At 36.0% G+C, this 20297-nt stretch overlaps 1 protein-coding gene across 7 annotated transcripts in view; it reads right to left on the reverse strand.

Moving 5' to 3' along the window:
* Positions 1 to 455: 455 nt before the first annotated feature.
* LOC123563511 (2-oxoglutarate dehydrogenase-like, mitochondrial) overlaps positions 456 to 20297 on the reverse strand; it is a 43983-nt gene continuing 24141 nt past the window's right edge. For 3 of the 7 annotated variants that reach the window (XM_053532597.1, XM_053532569.1, XM_053532563.1), the window contains 12 exons: positions 19946 to 20098; positions 18566 to 18788; positions 16880 to 17030; positions 16414 to 16541; positions 15406 to 15584; positions 12664 to 12735; positions 11253 to 11273; positions 8634 to 8660; positions 4942 to 5067; positions 4420 to 4656; positions 3780 to 3970; positions 456 to 2957 (listed from right to left, as the gene is read on the reverse strand). In XM_053532597.1, the coding sequence (XP_053388572.1) occupies positions 2855 to 2957; positions 3780 to 3970; positions 4420 to 4656; positions 4942 to 5067; positions 8634 to 8660; positions 11253 to 11273; positions 12664 to 12735; positions 15406 to 15584; positions 16414 to 16541; positions 16880 to 17030; positions 18566 to 18788; positions 19946 to 20098 (1611 nt within the window). In that variant the 3' untranslated portion in view covers positions 456 to 2854. The remainder of the gene's footprint in view (positions 2958 to 3779; positions 3971 to 4419; positions 4657 to 4941; positions 5068 to 8633; positions 8661 to 11252; positions 11274 to 12663; positions 12736 to 15405; positions 15585 to 16413; positions 16542 to 16879; positions 17031 to 18565; positions 18789 to 19945; positions 20099 to 20297) is intronic. The other 4 variants (XM_053532605.1, XM_053532591.1, XM_053532575.1 and 1 more) reach the window with 3 other exon arrangements.

Genomic DNA, 20297 nt, shown 5'->3' on the forward strand with positions numbered 1-20297 from the left:
GACGCCGGAGCGAGTGCAATAGCTCTGCATTTTCTTCGAAAAGTAGAGCTAAAAACCCTGTTGACCTTTGACCTCCAATTGTGACCTTGACCTTTGAGCTAGTGGCCTGAGTTTTGCGCATGACATGCCATCTTATCATGGGGAACATTTTTGCCAAGTAATATTAAAATCCCTTCATGGATGACAGAGTTATGGACCGGACACGAAATTGCTGAGGGATGAAATGACGGAAAAGCGGATTCCTATAGTCCCCGAAACTGGTTTTCAACCAGTAGGGGACTAATAATAGCTAGAATGGAAAACTGCTCGGAAATGGTTTACTTTGCTGACTGGTGTCTCGTTCTTGGTCAATGGCAGTCACACAGCATGATATATCAAGATCCCTCTTGACAACACTTTACAAACACAAAAATCTTTCCTGAGAATTGGCATTTTAAAGAAGAGAAAAAGAGGAGAACATGGAAGAAATTTTATTATCTTATCTAAAATTGCAATAAATAGCAATCAGTGTATGTACATCAAAGAGTCTGTATGAAATTCAGATTTAAATTACTGGTACATCTGAAAGTATATATCATGTCAGAAACGTATCAAGTCAAATTTAATATTCTAAAAAGTTTGTTTTTCAGTACTGGATAAGCTAATATCTAGACAGTCAAACTCTCCAGTATAATAAATAAACTCTTGCAACATACAACAAGCTAACTTTCTCTTTAAGAACACATTCTATAATCACTTCATTTTTCACCTCTTGCTTGTTCAAATTTAAATATCATTGTTGCCAGTTCTCTGTAACAATGTGTGTTAGCCGTAACAGTGTTTTGGCACAAAGCACATCCTGTATGAAATATCCAAAGCAAATTCAACATAATTTGTCTCACCGCAAATCAGAAATTTGAAAGTGATGCACTCTTTAAAGGCTAGGTGATATAAAGCAAATACACTATAAAGAATAAAACAAATAGCTGTGCAGCAACAGTATTAAAATCTATGGAAATAAATAAAATGATAGATGTCAGACTGTTTGTGAAAAAAGTTTTGTGCGACGAAAGTGTGTTGACTTGTACAAAATTTATAAAGGTAAATGATCCGATAGTACTCAGAACTCTACAAAACAAATAAATCTTTACTCGACAATCTTGTCTAAAATAATGTCTAGAATAGATTTCTCCATCACTATTTAAACAATCTAGCAATCTAATTCAAATACCATAAATAACTAAAATTTTCACAGTAAATATGTCTTCAACCAAAAATGCTTTAGATGCCGCCCTAAAACAGCCAACGAAAACACATGCACCTGTTTCCAGTATAAGTATATGGACTTTTTATGCAATTCGCATTAAGTTGTATTTTAAGCAATAAAACCACTAGAAAGTTATTTTAAAATTTTGAATAATTAGCTCTGTCTTATAAGCCATCTAGACACATATTGTGTACAAAACAAGTCAAATACAGTAATGACACATTTTATCAACAGTTTTTATATTTACAAAAACATTCAAAAAGCTTTTCATGATTTAGTCCAAAATGTAAAGATTCTTGTGAAATATCAAATGTCAGATCTTTATAACTTGAAATAATAATTAAAAAAATAGCACTAGTATTAAATACTAGAACCGACTCCACTAAATGCATTTAGATATTTATCAGATATTTATGTGACTATATTCTACAATTTAATACCACTTATTTAAAACAGTTAAAATATTTAATACTTGTTTTAAGCTCTACATGTATCTGCTATAATGCTGTATCATATCTAACACCTTGTGTCCAGTAACAACAATTAGGCACTGCCTTTAGTATCTAAAAATAAAATATGAGCCGTGCCATGAGAAAACCAACATAGTGGGTTTGCGACCAGCATGGATCCAGACCAGCCTGCGCATCCGCGCAGTCTGGTCTGGATCCATGCTGTTCGCTAACAGTTTCTATAACTGTAATAGGCTTTGAAAGCGAACAGCATGGATCATGACCAGACTGCGCGGATGCGCAGGCTGGTCTGGATCCTTGCTGGTCGCATACCCACTATGTTGGTTTTCTCATGGCGCGGCTCAATATTATCTATTTTTTTACACCCTAACCTCTAAATCTCCAGATTATGCAAAAATAACTTACAGAACAGAACATACAAGCAGTTTAAGCAGAAACTTTAAATAACTTGAAGGAAGCATTCTAAACAGTAGAAAGTTCACAGATACTCACTCACACAATAAATCCCTGATCACTTTCTAGTAACTACTCACACTATCTTTAACAATAACACAGGCAAAAGCCCCTTGGAGGTCTTTTTTTCTTATGAAACCGGTTTTATCATTCTGATCACATATAACGGTTACAACTGGGACAATACATTAATGTTACATGGCCATATGTTACACAACAAATTCATGTACAGATTTTATAAATGAGAAGAAGATTGGATGACAGTGCCATTTCAACAAAGCAACAATAAACACTGTTAACGAGGCAATAAAAATATCAATAAGACTAAATAATTGACACAATTATTTCCTTCCTGAAGTCACAATACTTATTATTATCACTCGGATGTGTATTCATTTTGATGAGCAAAGAAATCCCTTAGTAGTAAGTCTAAAAAACATTAAAATCAATCCATATCAAAGAATTTGCTCTATAGGAAAGCTAACGAAATTGCTAAAACTTTCCTGTTTTTCAGTGAAAACTGTTTCTTGTGTCCATATTATGTACAACTGAAACTTTCTGCTTTAGATGATATCAAATTGAACTAAGTGAATCCATTCAGTCTACGAAAATGTACATATATTGAATCTAAAGGGATTCCATTTCCTTCTTTCAGTTAAAATCTAGTCTGTTTTTTTTTTTCAATCTAGTTCATCTGCATGGCATGCTTCATGAATTCGGCAAACTCCCACAAGTGCTTGCTCTTGTTTCCTGTAGCAGTAGCGGCTGATGGGTAGCGGCCAATATATCTGCAAATAACAAATACTTTCAGGATGTATTTTCATGTATTTCTCACAAATATGTTTTGTTTTGGGTTTAACGCCGTTTTTCAACAGTATTTCAGTCATGTAATGGCGGGCAGTTAATCTAACCAGTGTTCCTGGATTCTGTACCAGTACAAACCTGTTCTATGCAGACACAATGTCGTTTATCAAATAGTCACGGAGAACATAAGCCCCGCCCGAGGATCGAACTCACGACCCCGCGATCCATAGACCAACGCTCTACCTACTGAGCTAAGAGGGCGGGCTTCTCACAAATATGATCTTAATGTTAGACCACATCTACAATTACTGTATTTTCTCTTCTACCTGTGACCAACTCCATTTGCAACCTTGAAACTGTCGTGAATGTAAAAAGAGGTACTATCTTTTTATCAAATTTGAGGTACTTTTTGTTGAACAACTAAAAATGGCAATGAAATTCAATATAGTTTACTTAAATTTGATTGATTCCATAATACCAGTTCTACTATTTATCTGAATAGATTGTCATCACATGGACATTACTGGCATACTTTTAAATATCTTAGAAAGGAAACTCTTTTTATTCAAATCAAATGATATTCATCTATTTCATTATTAAAACTTATTTTGAACAAAATGTCTCCAACAATCAGCAGATCATTGTCCTAGGCTTTAATGGCTTCCATCATATTGTAAAAAGAGTTCAACATGAAAGTACTTGAACACTTGCAGAGACACTATTCAAACTTAAAACCAGATTTTGTGAATGTACAAAATCCAATTCCAAGCATTGTTTATGTTACTTCTCATAAAATATTATCTTACTCTATTTTCTTGTTTGCCATTTTTTCCATAGCCATATCAGTTGATGCTATTTTCTTCAACACTGTACGCATACGAGGTTCTACATAGAACCAAGCTCCCATATTCTTGTGTTCTTCCTGTACCCAGGCTAGTCTTGCCTTCGGGTACTTCAATATCTCAGCCTTGACAAGGTCAAATGGAAATGGAGAAATCTGAAACATTACAATAAAACAAAGCTATAAAAGATGATCTGATGCTTAAACAAATCACTACAGAGTCCACCTTCTGTAAAGTACCAGTACTGGTGGTTCCGGAAAAGGTGCAGTTTTGACGTTAGTGATGTTCACATCCCTTACCTCGAGGTTGATTAGCAGAAATATTATCAACCAAAACAACTGTTTTAAGAAAATGTGTATGACTCCACTGTTATATATTGCTGAATTCATCTCTTCAAAAAATCTTGAAGAAAAACACGCTAATTTGAAATAATATTAAATAATGAATTTATATTATTTTCTAATTTTAGCCACTCCCTTTATTAAGCCAAATATACTGTTTTTTCTAAAAGTACAATGTGTATTTTTCTCCAAATATTGTAACATTGAGAAAGCCTTGAAAAAAACCTGCAGACTGAATTATTGTTTAACTTTGACTGTACTACCTGTTCAATTCTGGCAATAGCAATTTTGTCAACAAGGTCCAACTTTTCTCTCTCCTTTACTAGCTCATAGTACACCTTTCCGGAACAGAAGATCAACTTCTTTACTGCAGCGGGGTTCTCAGAGGGCATGCCTGTCTCTGGGTACAACCGGACAAAACCTGTTCCTTCAACCATCTCATCAAAGTTTGATCTAGCCTCCGGCAAACGTAACAAACTCTTTGGTGTCACCAGGACAAGCTGAAAAAATCAAAGATTGTTATGCTGTTCAAAATCGAACTTTCTACTTCTTTTAAAAAGTCTAAATCACACAAGTGAATTTTATGAAACACAACTTTCAAATCTTTCTATCCTCAAAAATCTTTCAAACAAGCATTTAACTTTCATTATCATTCTACAGTTCAGAAATAAATATCAAGTGTAAAATTCTTGGCAAAATAAGAATGAATTCATCTCAAGATTATGAAATGATGTACATGTTTTAAAATACAATGTTGAGATACTAGAGTAACATAAACCACTTACTGGTTTTCTGAATGGTAAGGCAATCTGTCTACGTAGAGCATGGAAGTAGTTGGCGGGAGTTGTCAGATTTCCTACAAACCAGTTGATCTCATGCAGCTGCTGAATCTCAAAGTCCTCACTCTCTTTCTACAATAGTAATACAATCATCATTTCAGGAAAGTCACTGGACTCAAAACGCGTCTCCCAAAAACAAAACAAATGAGTATGATCTCATTACCTTCATTATACACCTACAGCAGTTATATTAGGTTACAGTCAAACCTGTCTTTAAAGACCACACTTTGGAAATGAAATAAGTGGTCTTTGCTGACAGGTGGTCTCTTAACATACACATTTTCCATATTAATACTGGAACATGAGGAGAAAACAGTGACCTTAGAAATGTGGCACTGGAAATGGTCTGTAGCACAGGTTTGACTGTATCTAACATTTTCCTGTACAATACAGTGATATACTTTGACAAGTATCCATTTGTAAAACATACCTGATGCGCCAACAGGAAAGTCCATTACCTTTTCCAGATATTAATGAGTCCAAATATATCTATTACTGTATAACATAAATACTCTAATTATTCTATGCTGAGTTTGTCGTTATGATGAAAAACCAGACATAGATTCCATCTATATCTAGAAGTCAATCATGAAATTTTAAACAGAAAGAACATTTGTTGAGCTTTTCTTGATGTTGAATTGCATGTGGATATTTATCACTCAATGGTTTTTATTGTTTGTTATCATAGGAATTGGAATAAAATAAAGTTGTCCAATATAGAATATATTGTACCCAGTATAAAATGCATTTGACTATCACATGCTATAAAGGTGAACTGCTTATAGGATGACTAAAACAGGTATATAATAATCATCTTTACTCCTCATTCTATTTCAACAGAAGAAAAGGTGATACCCATTTTATTATTTTAACTACTTCTTTGCCATTGTAATCTGATGAAATCAAAACTTTTAGTATCTTGTCATCAATTTCTTGTTTTGATTTGTGTTCACTAGTTTATTTTTATTCAATAATTTAACTCAGTTGCACTAATCTGATAAGCTTAATGATTTAACACTACAGTCGCTAGCTGCTTACCATAGTAACTTCTTGAGCACCACACATTTCATAACCCTTTTCATTAACATAGCACAATAACTTCTTGAGCACCACACACTTTAATACCTCCTTTATCAACTTCACACAATAACTTCTTGAGCACCACACTTCATTGCCTCCTTTATCAACTTTACATAATAACTTCTTGAACACCACACACTTCATTACCTTCTTTATCAACTTCACACAATAACTTCTTGAGCACCACACACTTCATTGCCTCCTTTATCAACTTCACACAATAACTTCTTGAACATCACACACTCCATTGCCTCTTTTATCAACTTCACACAATCACTCCTTAAGCACCACACACTTCACTACTTCCTTTATCAACTTCACACAATAACTTCTTGAACACCACACACTTCATTACCTTCTTTATCAACTTCACACAATAACTTCTTGAACACTACGCACTTCATTTACTCCTTTATCAACTTCACACAACAACTTCTTTAGCACCACAAACTTCATTGCCTTCTTTATCAACACCACACACTTCATTACCTTGTTCATCAACTTCACAAAATAACTGCTTCAGCACCACAATTGTGTATGCATGGGTATCATGATGCATGGCTGCAACATTGTTATCAATACATGTTTTATATGTGATATACAGTGGATTTCTGATATTTGAATAACCTATTTGTCAGGATAAAATATTCAAATAACAGGAGTATTCCAATATTAGAACGCTAAATTTTCAAATTGTAAATGCAAAAGTTGTTGGTTGCAGACAGTTATCAATTCTAATGATATGGTATGATAATGTTATTAAGTCTGAAAAAAAAATCTGATACCTGTTGGTGTCTTGGTTAAAAACTAATCCATTATTTAGTTACAATTAACTGATTTTAGCTCACCTGAGCCAAACGCTCAGGATGAGCTATTGTGATCGCTCACCATCCGGCATCCGTTTGTATGTCCATCCATCCACACTTTCTTAAAACAACATCTCCTCCTAAACCACCAAACCAATTTTGATGAAACTTGACAGGGATGATCCTTGGATGGTCTTTTTTAAAAATTGTTCAAAGAATTGAATTCCGTTCAGAACTCTGGTTGCCATGGCAACCGAAACAAAAAACTTTAAAAATCTTCTTGTCCAAAACCACAAGGCCTAGGGCTTTGATATTAGGTATGTAGCATCATCTAGAGGGCCTCTACTAAGATTGTTCAAATTATCCCCCTAGGGTCAAATATGGCCCCGCCCCGGGGTCACATGGTTTATATAGACTTATAATGGAAAAAACTTCTTGTCCAAAACCATAAGGCCTATGGCTTTGATATTTAGTATGTAGCATCATCTAGTGGGCCTCTACAAAGATTGCTCAAATTATTCCCCTTGGATAAAAAATGGCCCTGTCCTGGGGGGTCACATTGTTTCTATAGACTTATACAGGGAAAAACTTTGAAAAATCTTCTTGTCAAAAACAAAAGGGCCTAGGGCTTTGATATTTGGTATGTAGCATCATATAGTGGGCCTCTACCAAGATTGTTCAAATGATCCCCCTAGGCTGAACTAGAGTATACCTTCCACCTTTACTTAACTCTCTAAAAAGTTCAGGTAAAACATAACATCTTCCATCTGATAAAAAAGTGTAACATATTTCTTCATGCAAATGTTTGGTAAAAGTTTGTTATAATAACCCAGTATGCCATTTCCATAGTTCACTTTTCATCATTAACATAACCTGAACCATAACATTTACTGTCCTTATGGGTGTATAAGCCTAACAGAATTTAATAACTAAAAAAATATGACCTATTTTCTTGATCATAACCTGGATCATCAGTTTCACTAGTTAGGCACTATGTTAACTTCCCTATCACTACAGCCACTAACTGATACCACTTTCAGGAATAAGGTCATTAATTTGGTCAAAAATATGCTTAAATTGCATAATCAAAAGAAGTTCAAAGCAAATGGGTCCTTACTTTTCTAGTTCAGTGTATTGTGTGTAGACAAGAACAGTGCTTTAATCAAACTTGTTCACTGCTTTAACACATCCTGCTGGAAATAAGACTCTTCAAGTTTAAGTTCTTGTGATGGCAAAGCTGCTTTGCAGATTGAAACTGAAATAGGAGTTTAATGTGCAAAAGAAAGGCAGCGCATCTCTTTTAGGGTATCACACCACTACTGACTGGCATTTCACTCAGAACTATTTAACTCCTATTTTCTTTCTAGTCATTTTTACTTCAGTTTTGGAAAGAATTTTCCTGATAATTAGGTGTAAGGCAAGGAGATGGTCATGAAGTATAAGCAGGACTCCTGTGGTACAAAAGCAGCATCTAACAAAGTAAAACATTCAGTAGAGAAGCATTTCCTCAAGGTAAATGATTAATGTACCATATCAATCAAATATTCAAGTATAAAGAATTCTAGTAAACAAACCTGAAAAAGAAAAGACAAAAAGCTTCAACATGTCAAATTTCTAACATTTCTTGAAGCCGTAAAGCCTGGAAAAGTAGAAGGCTCTTATAACTGTGTAACAGAAAGTTGGTACCCATAACACAGTTGGGAAAATATCTCATGCAATAAAGGATTAAAGCAACTATGTATCAGTTTTTACCTTGTTACTTCCAGTATTGTCATATTTCTGAAACGTTATCTAGCCCTTAGTATATTATTTTATCCAGCAAATTGCAATATCAAAACAGCATCTAAGTGTTTACTGTAATGTTTTGAATAAGTATGTATAGTTCAAACAATAGGCAGAATTGCTTCAAATCAATCACAATGCTAAGTGCTAGAGCTAAGCAGGGATATCACAACATATAAACAAGAGGACCATGATGGTCCTGAATCGCTCACCTATCCCCACATGACCCAGTGTTTAACCGAGTATGACGTCGTTATTTCTATTATTTGACATAGTGACCTAGTTTTTGAGCACATGTGACCTAGATATCATCAAGATAAAAAATTCTGACCAATTTTCATGAAGATCCATTGAAAAATATGGCCTATAGAGAGGTCACAAAGTTTTTCTATTATTTGACCTAATGACCTAGTTTTTGAAGGCACGTGACCCACTTTTAAACATGACCTAGATATCATCAAGATGAACATTCTCACCAATTTTCATGAAGATCTCATGAAAAATATGGCCTCTAGAGAGGTCACAAGGTTTTTCTATTTTTCAACCTACTGACCTAGTTTTTGACCACACATGACCCAGTTACGAACCTGACCTAGATATCATCAAGCTGAACATTCTCACTAATTTTCATGAAGATCCATTGAGAAATATGGCCTCTAGAGAGGTCACAAGGTTTTTCTATTTTTAGACCTACTGACCTAGTTTTGGACCCCACGTGACCCAGTTTTGAACTTGACCTAGATATCATCAAGGCGAACATTCTGACCAATATTCATGAAGATCTCATGAAAAATATGGCCTCTAGAGAGGTCACAAGGTTTTTCTATTTTTAGACCTACTGACCTAGTTTTTGACCGCACGTGACCCAGTTTCGAACTTGACCTAGATATCATCAAGGTAAACATTCTGACCAATTTTCATGAAGATCCCTTGAGAAATATGGCCTCTAGAGAGGTCACAAGGTTTTTCTATTTTTAGACCTACTGACCTAGTTTTTGACCGCACATGACCCAGTTTCGAACTTGACCTAGATATCGTCAAGGTGAACATTCTGACCAATTTTCATGAAGATCCATTGAGAAATATGGCCTCTAGAGAGGTCACAAGGTTTTTCTATTTTTAGACCTACTGACCTAGTTTTTGACCCCACGTGACCCAGTTTCGAACCTGACCTAGATATCATCAAGGTGAACATTCTGACCAATATTCATGAAGATCTCATGAAAAATATGGCTTCTAGAGAGGTCACAAGGTTTTTCTATTTTTAGAACTACTGACCTAGGTTTTAACCCAACGTGACCCAGTTTCGAACTCGACCTAGATATCATCAAGGTGAACATTCTGACCAACTTTCATGAAGATCCATTGAGAAATATGGCCTCTAGAGAGGTCACAAGGTTTTTCTATTTTTAGACCTACTGACCTAGTTTTTGACCCCACGTGACCCAGTTTCGAACTTGACCTAGATATCATCAAGGTAAACATTCTGACCAACATTCATGAAGATCTCATGAAAAATATGGCCTCTAGAGAGGTCACAAGGTTTTTCTATTTTTAGACCTACTGACCTAGTTTTTGACCCCACGTGACCCAGTTTCGAACCTGACCTAGATATCATCAAGGTGAACATTCTTACCAATTTTCATGAAGATCTCATAAAAAATATGGCCTCTAGAGAGGTCACAAGGTTTTTCTATTTTTAGACCTACTGACCTAGTTTTTGACCGCACGTGACCCAGTTTCGAACTTGACCTAGAATTTACCAAGATGAACATTCTGACCCATTTTCATAAAGATCCCATGAAAAATGTGACCTCCAGAGTGGTCACAAGCAAAAGTTTACGCACGCAAGCACGACGGACGCCACGCGATCACAAAAGCTCACCTTGTCACTTTGTGACAGGTGAGCTAAAAATAAATGATGGTCAAAGCAGACCAATTCTATTACACACAGTTGTTCTAACTCTTTTCTCTCTCCTCTTTTTAAACCCTTTTAAAGCATACATAAATCTCTGAACAGTCTTAGGTTGAAGGAACTAAAAGGGCACATCAAAAATAGTGCAAAACTTTCTATCGCATAGGTATAATGCAAATATCACAATCATACAACTGCTACACCAAAGTCCTTTAACACTGACTTAGTGAACCAGACAATAAAATCAAGGGAGGTAAGTATCACTGTCAGGATGTACTAGACACATTAAACATGCAGCACAGCATAAATACTACCCATTTAGCAGTAGGTCTGCGACAATAAGTATGCTACTAATATTACAACATTTTGCGGTTATATAATGCTAGTATTTAATTTCTTGCTATACACCATTGCAGAATTTGAGCAAGAGAAATTTGCACAGTTAACTAGTCTGGACTCACACATCATATCATCGCATGTCTTTTTTAAATGTTATGTTTTAAAGAAGAAACTAACATACATACAGAAATATACAGCCATGGCCGCAGCTATATGCTGAGGCATTAAAGCTGTTTTAAGCATGAAAGATTTAGTTTAGCAGTCCATGTGTATATGCAGATATAAGCATCATTTTATGTGTATAGAAGAACCCCTATCTCATTGTAGCGTATTACCTTTTTGCAATCTGACAGCATCTAACAATAGGTAACAAATATATGTACCATCTTTTAAAATATGTTATAAGTAAAATAATGACGTATTTGAGACTCCTTCAAGTGACAATAATAATGTAAAAACATCCTTTGCAAATAGGTATGGGCATTCCTCAAATGGTAAACAGAGTTTCTATTTAGAGAACAGCAAGGGCTGCTGGAAGGACAGTGCCATGGACTATTCAAAGATGTTTGCAATAGGGAGGTGAAAATGACAGAAAAACTGAATGAAAGCAAAAAATTGGACTATTTTAGTTTTCTTTTCAAATGTGTACAGGGAAGGGGTTGCAATGTAGACATGGAGGTGTACTTTCTTTGTTTTTGTTGGGTTTAATTTCGCAGCAACACAATTATAGTCATATGGTGACTTTCCAGCTTTGATGGTGAAGACCCCAGGTGCTTCATCATGTATTCCACCAACAGCGGGCACCTGAGTAGAACCACCGACCTTCCATAACCCAGCTGGATGGCTTCTTTACATGAGGCCTGAATCTACATCGGTGAGGGGCAAGTGATTTGAAGTCAGCGACCTCGGAAGCCCCTTGGAGGTGTACTCAGAAACAATAATGTGGGGATCGTGGGGGAATACAAAGGATAGTAAGAAACAATATGAGATATAGAGTATGTGTAAAAAAATTTTTTTTTAAATTGGTAGTGGTTGGAAAATGTCAGGGAGAGTTGGAGGAAATGAGGGAAACTTAAAAACGCCATATTAAGTTAGTGAGGAGAATGTAAAGAAAATGGCTCGAGGACAGTAAAAGAGGGGGGGGGGTGGGGGGGGGGTGTAAAGGGAGGGAGTGTAGTTAAGAAAATATAGTGAAATTGAGAAGCTTGCCATAAAACTTTAATCTGAATGCAACAGTGATGCAAACACCTGATTGAGTACAATAACTATCTTTCTTTTTCCAATAGTCAAGCTAAATACTGTGGAAGATGTTAAAATGTTCCCATAGCAACTGCAAACAACTTACCTGCCTGACAATACTGCTTTATGAAGTATTTGGAGCTGGTTTTTAAGGGAGGTCAGAGGTTTATTTCTTTTATATTTTCATAAAAATCTGTTTACAACTGGCAGATCTGAAGCCTTTGTACCATCTAAATAACAGTCACTTAATACTTTTATACAGTATTCTTGTGGATTAAACAACTGAAATACAAATGTTTTTTTGGGGGGTTAGGGGTTGTTTTTTTCTAAAAATAAATGTCAGCAGTTTTCCTTCTCATACAAAGGTTCTAGCTGACAAAATGCCAGTTTTGTTCAACACAAATGAAAAGATATTGTTAAGTCATTGTATAAACAATGTTTAATTTCCTATGAACCTGTCTGTGGACACAAAGTATAAAAATGTGTAAACATGTACCAGACACTTACCGGAAAATGGTCAGGGTCATCATTACTCATTTGCAAGAACCGTTCCAGTCGTGCACTCGAATGCTCTGGACCCTGTAAGGTAAACATACATACCTCTAAAATTTCTGAATTGCATGTAAGCCTAATAGAAAAACAAGATAAATAACCTATCTCATTCTATTTTCAACAAATTCAAAGATTTCAAGATGTTCTGCTGTTCATAAAACAAATTTATTTCAGCTTATGAAAAATTTCCCTTGCCAGATCATTTTTTTAAATCTTCAAACAATTTTACAATTAAAATGCCAAGAATATTCTGAGATATATCCGATGCCTCAGTCACATTTGAGCTGCAATTACCCATAACTATGTTTGTCAACCAAGTGTAATCTTTCTCTGGTTGTCAGCTTTTGTCTGCGGTGTCAGCCTAGCAGTCACTCAATTTGACCTGTCTCCACTGATAGAGCAACTGGCTGCAAGACTACAAGGGACATGTACTATCCCCAAAGTCTACCTACTGGTTATGCAACTGGTTACAACTAGTCCAAACTGGTTGCTTCAATAGTTGTGCAACTGTTAGAAAAAAGGAGACTCCCACAGACTACTGAAGACCACTCAAGACTTTTGGCACAACAATTTCCAAACTGCTGACGGCCTAGCTGTGACAATCTAAGACCAGCTACAATGGATATGGCTGCAGACAGATTTACAATATAAATGAAAACATCTCCATAACCAAATTCGGATGTGTAACTACTCAAGACAAACCAGGACTTGCGGCAGTGCCTCAAAAAAATTGGCAGCCAAATATATAATGTTTTAGGATTTTGAGTTTTTTTTAGTTTTACCTGTAAGTTACTTCAACACAAAATTAACTCACAACAAACAAATCTGTTATACAAGAGGACCATGATGGTCCTGAATCGCTCACCTGTACCCACATGAACTGGGTATGACGTCATTTTTTCTATTATTTGACATAGTGACCTAGTTTTAGAGCTCATGTGAACTAGTTCTGAACTTGACCTAGATATCATCAAGATAAAAATTCTGACCAATTTTCGTGAAGATCCATTGAAAAATATGGCCTATAGAGAGGTCACAAGGTTTTTCTATTATTTGAAATAATGAACTAGTTTTTGAAGGCATATGACCCAGTTTTGTATTTGACCTAGATATCATCAAGGTGAACATTCTCACCAATTTTCATGAAGATCCATTGAAAAATAGTGACCTAGTTTTTGACCGCAGTTGACCCAGTTTCAAACTTGACCTTGATATCATCAAGATGAACATTCAGACCAACTTTCATAAAGATCCCATGAAAAATATGGCCTCTAGAGAGGTCACAAGTTTTTTCTATTATTTGACCTACTGACCTAGTTTTTGAAAACATGTGACCCAGTTTCAATCTTTACCTAGATATTATCAAGATGAACATTCTGACCAATTTTCATGCAGATCCCATGAAAAATCTGGCCTCTACAGAGGTCACAAGGTTTTTCTATTATCTGACCTACTGACCTAGTTTTTGATTGCACGTAATCCAGTTTCGAACTTGACTAAGATATCATCCAGATGAACATTCTGACCAATTTTCATGCAGATCCCATGAAAAATATGACCTCTAGAGAGGTCACAAGGTATTTCTATTATTTGACCTACTGACCTAGTTTTTGACCGCACGTGACCCAGTTTCAAAATTGACCTAGATATCATCAAGGTGAACATTCTCACCAATTTTCATGAAGATCCATTGAAAAATATGGCCTCTAGGGAGGTCACAAGGATTTTCTATTTTTAGACCTACTGAACTAGTTTTGGAACGCAGTTGACCCAGTTTCGAACTTGACCTATATATCACCAAGGTGAACATTCTGACCAATTTTCATGCAGATCCCATGAAATATATGGCCTCTACAGAGGTCACAAGGTTTTTCTATTATTTGACCTAGTGACCTAGTTTTTTAAGGCACGTAACCCAGTTTCGAACTTGACTTAGATATCATCCAGATGAACATTCTGACCAATTTTCATTTCATGCAGATCCCATGAAAAATATGACCTCTAGAGAGGTAACAAGGATTTTCTATTATTTGACCTACTGACCTAGTTTTTGACCGCAGTCGACCCAGTTCCAAACTTGACCTAGATATCATGAAGATAAACATCCTGACCAATTTTCATGCAGATCCCATGAAAAATACGGCCTCTACAGAGGTCACAAGGTTTTTCTAATATTTGACCTACTGACCTAGTTTTGGACCGGACGTGACCCAGTTTTAAACTTGACCTAGATATCATCAAGATGAACATTCTGACTAATTTTCATGCAGATCCCATGAAAAATATGACCTCTAGAGAGGTCATAAGGATTTACTATTATTTGACCTACTGACCTAGTTTTTGACCGCAGTTGACCCAGTTTCGAACTTGACCTAGATACAATCAAGATGAACATTCTGATCAATTTTCATGAAGATCCATTGAAAAATCTGGCCTCTAGAGAGGTCACAAGGTTTTTCTATTTTTAGACCTACTGACCTAGTTTTTGACCGCACATGACCCAGTTTCAAACTTGACCTAGATATCATCAAGGTGAACATTCTGACCAACTTTCATAAAAATCCCATGAAAAATGTGACCTCTAGAGTGGTCACAAGCAAAAAGTTTACGCACGGACACACGGACGACGGACGCTGCGCGATCACAAAAGCTCACCTTGTCACTTTGTGACAGGTGAGCTAAAAAAGAAATACATACCATTCCCTCGTAACCATGGGGAAGAAGAAGAACAATTCCATTCTGCCGGACCCACTTGGCTTGTCCACTACTGATAAACTGGTCTATAACACATTGTGCTGTGTTAGCAAAGTCTCCAAACTGTGCCTCCCACAGAATCAGAGAATTGGGGTTGGTCAATGCATACCCTAACTCAAATCCTGAAATTGTACAACATCATCTAAAACTTATTATTCTGTTTTCAAATTCTTTCAAAAGTTGTCAGTTACATAAACGTTCTGTGAACCTATTTACTCTGACATTCCATTTCATCAACAGTGCTACATAACTGACTATATTTACATTCTTCCTATTTGTTCCAGGAAAAATGATGTTCATTTTGCATGAATCATACAAGGAGAGGAGCTTAAATTACAATAATGTCACTTTATGTGCTGCTGTTTTGAGTGTAGTCAGTTCGTAGTCCCGATGTGGTGAACATCTGTGTCAAGTTTCTTTGAAATCTTTCAAGGGGTCAAAGACTTACAGAACGGACACGAAATTGCTAATGGACGAACGGACACCGGGGGTATAACATAATACGTCCCTTCAGGCGTACAAAAAGAACTTGTTCATAGACAGAAAGAAAATACCATGTAGATTTTTTTTTTAGTTCTTGCCAAACGAACAACAGAATATGACCGGCAAATTAACCAGAATTTGCCGATCACTTTCTGTTGTTCATTTCACATAAACTTCAAAAAGAAAACCTTTCATTTTTCAATAAACTGACACAGAGAAAACAACACATGAAGTATGTTTATTCAATTTCATTTGACAATGTCAATTCATTTAAAGCAAATGTCTTGATGATATCTTGTTTTCTCTCTTTGAAATTTCTATCTGATATAATACACATTCTACTATCAAAAATATTCACTTGAATGTCAACAGAGTGGGAAGAAGTTAAACATCAGCATTTATTCACACTAAGCATTGTATTAATTATTACAATGTTAAGTTGAGTAAAAGTGAACTAAACTTACTTACCTAACACACCATATTCGGACAGGGAGCTGTTCACTACTGTATAGGGTGCCTGGCCTTTGTACAAGTGATTCAAGCACACGTGTGTGTCCTTGTCTACAACTTGATTATGTAACACATGGTGACGATGGCTGAAAAAGAAAACTATTGATTTCTTTCAGATGAACATTTAGTATATGTTCATCATTTCATGTTGTTATAGAAAAGCTTTCTGTAAGTTTCATGAAACAAGATGGCAAAAGTAGCATATATACAGCTCGGGTTATGAGTCAATCCACTGAATAGACTGAAAGTGACTCATGTGAGGATTTTTTAAACATACCGGTAATTTGGTGAAGATCTCCAAGCACTTTATGAGACAGGGTTCTCATTTCTCCATCAATTACTCAAAATAAAGATATTTTAGGTTATTTATAAGTAACACTTTCTCTGTAATCTCCAAACTTTTAAATCGTTTATCTATTCTTACCTGAAAGTGCCTCTCTCTACATCCTGTCCACTAAGACGTACATGTATGCCCTCTTTTAACAATGAACCAAAAGCAAGGGCCTCACCAAGAGCCCAATCTGCAGTTCTCTCATTAATCATCTGCATGTGACTCTTTAAGATTCTCTTCAAACCTGAAATTTTCATGAAACTCAAGTACGCTATGAATTTAAAGTTTTCCTTTGATGGCTCTTTTGATTTTGCAATAGTATTTAAATTAATATATACCATACCAGTGTTCACTGATTCTTTTTCAATATTACCAAGTTTCCTGCAAATAACCAACAGCTTCCTAACATGAATCTGAGGAAGAGACCAATGATTTTGGCGACAATGTCTTTTCCCCAGATCAAAACAGCAGAATATTCACCTGCCCTCTGGATCAAACTTGCTGCCTTTGAATGGCAGCCACATGCTACCTCTAAGGGCCTTAATGAACAAATTCTGTATACAGTACAAGTGAAACTGTGATTTATCTTGTACATTAACAATTTATTATATTGTTTTATATCAGTCATTTCTTACCAGAAGTGTTTTAAAGTTTCTACTATGCCACAGGGTGAGAAAAATGTGCAGCCAGACTAGGACTCGAACCCGGGGCCTGGGAATACCGTTCAGATGCTCTACTGACTAAGCTACGCAGCCACCTACATACTTTCTCCCTGTTTTAATATTCAAGTTCTATACAGTGACAACTATAACGTATAACAAAAATTTACAACACCACTAAGCTACCATGTTTTTGATGAATCTGTATTTTTTTTTGAAAAATTTTAGTATAGGGTCACCAAGAAATGAAACTACATTTCATCAATTTCTGTCAAACTATTTCCGAGGCGATGTTGTTTGAAGAAAAGTGTGGACAATGGATGGTGAATGATCACAGTAGTGCACTTTGTGCTCAGGTGAGCCAACAAGAGCTGTCAGATGACAGCAACACTCCACTACCTTGTCATTAAAGAGAGTTAACTGATTTAATATAAAAGTTGAAAAAGGGGCATAATTTTGTAAAAATGCTGAACAGAGTTAGAACCTGAAAAATACACGCATGCTCATCACAGAGAACAAGACTGAGTGTGTGAAGTTTCAATCTATTCCCATTAGTGGGTACTGGGACACCAGCTTACATACAAAAACTAAACAAAAAATTGCTAAGTTGAAAAAGGGACTCCTGGTAAAAAAGCAAATTAAGAGTTATGGAACCTGTGCACTGCATATCATATCATCACAGTGAACAAGTTTGTGAAGTTTCCATCCACTCTCATACATCTTACAACAGAAACTTTACTAAAAATTGTTGAGTGGAAAAAAGGGTATAATTTTGTAAAAAAGCAAAACTGAGTTATGGAACCTGTGCAATGCAAGTCAGTTCATCAAAATAAGTGTGTGCTGCTTAAATCCATTCCCACCAGTGGTTACAGAAATACCAGCTTACATACAAAAAGTTTTAACCAAATCTGGATGCTAAAACCGACAAATGGGAAAGTGCGTTAGCTCTATTCATTCTTCAAATAGTCAAGCTAAAAAGTTATGTTAATAACATGTGATATCCTTGCTAACACACCTGAACTCACCTGTTAAAAACACCATTTGAAAACGACAATAACAGCAGTTTCATGCTAGAATGCACTTTAACCACTGAAAACCTCCCTAACTGCTGTTTTCTTACCTCCATGTATAACGAAGTCCCCAGGTGGCGGAGAGCTGAATACAGTTCCCACATGATTCAGTATCTCCTCTTTGACTCCAGTCTTAGGTAGCACCATAGCTTCACGGTTGTCAAAGAAACCTTCCCAAGGTGAGTCCAGCCAGTCCTTATTTGAGACAGAGATTTCCTTCTTTGCCAGCATGTATGCTTCCTCACAGATCTTGTCATACTTGTTCACCTCTTCCTATATTCATACCAAATCACAAAATGATTTTAAGAACTATTTTGTTGTTGCTTGTGGATTGGGTTTTATGTAACAACAACGCAATTCAGGTCAAAATGCATATTTTCCAGATTAAATGGTGGAGGAAAACCCCAGTTGCCTCTATGGGCATTATTTCATGCATGTCGCACACCTTGGTAGAAGGCTTTACTTTCCACAAGGTGGCCTAGGTGAAAGTGATTTTCTGTCAGCAGCTTAAACCCTCTTGGCAGCAAAGGTCTCCTGATTTTAAGAATTAAAACACAATCAAAACAGATTAAACTTCTTAAAGAAGGTTGTAATTGATAAACTAAAATTTAAGTAACTTACTTCAATGCAAGCAATAAACAAGAACTATTTAAAGATATTCTTAAAGAGCAATAAAATGATCGATAAGACAAACTAGATGCCCACGGGCAACATGTTGAGCCCGCCCTTTGACCAATAACTGTGACCTTGACCTTTGAGATAGAGTCAGTCTCATTGAGTTAAACATTCATGCAAAATATAAACAAGATTCCTCAATGCATGTCAAATTTACCGGCCAGATAAGATCTGACATGACCTTTGACCTCCAACTGTGACCTTGTCCTTTGAGATAGGAACTTCGGGTTTGCACACGACACTCTGTCTCACTGAGGTTAACATTCATGCCAAATATAAACAAGATTGCTCCATGCATGTCAAAGTTATGGTCCGGACAAACAAATCCAGACAGACGGATGCACATACATCGAACAGCCACTTGGACAACTATGTCATCGCATCCGCAAGCGGGCTCGACAAAAACAAAGTCAGACAAATAAAATCCCATTTCGAAACTACTTTTCATAATCTGCAGACATAACCCATAGATGAAGCGGATAATACCACTAGCATTTCAGAAATGCAAGACAACTTAACAACCACTGAGTAAACAAGGCTTTCTCACAAGAATAACAATTAAAATTCTCCTGTTACATATACCAGAAATGACTCCTATTTTAAAACATCCGCTTTCAAAGTAAATCATAATTAAATCTACATACCTAAGATTATTGAAGTCTGCTACTTACATTAAACAAATATCATCAAGGATTGTCTCATAGACAAAGTTTATTGCTTATGATATAAATATATACAGCTTTGTTTCCACAAACCTCATATTCTTGTTGAGTAACTGTGCCACTTGCCATCAACTTCTCAGAGAACTGAGCTAACACAGTTGGGGTTTTAGCAATCTGCTTGTACATAAGTGGCTGTGTAAACATTGGCTCATCTATCTCATTGTGACCATTTCTTCTGTACGAGACCTGCATTTACACAGTCAATCAACCAAATCATTTATACATGACTTTATACACAACGTTAGGAGTATAGAAGTATTATTACATGATTAATATAAAAAGCCAGTCCAGTCTGTGCTATTAACTAGCCAATAGTTCAACACAGGTTTGCAGGGGTAAAGTATACAAGAGGGCCACTGTGGTGCTAAGTTGCACACCTGACCTC

The sequence above is a fragment of the Mercenaria mercenaria genome, chromosome 2, assembly GCF_021730395.1.
Source record: "Mercenaria mercenaria strain notata chromosome 2, MADL_Memer_1, whole genome shotgun sequence".
NCBI classification, from domain to species: domain Eukaryota; kingdom Metazoa; phylum Mollusca; class Bivalvia; order Venerida; family Veneridae; genus Mercenaria; species Mercenaria mercenaria.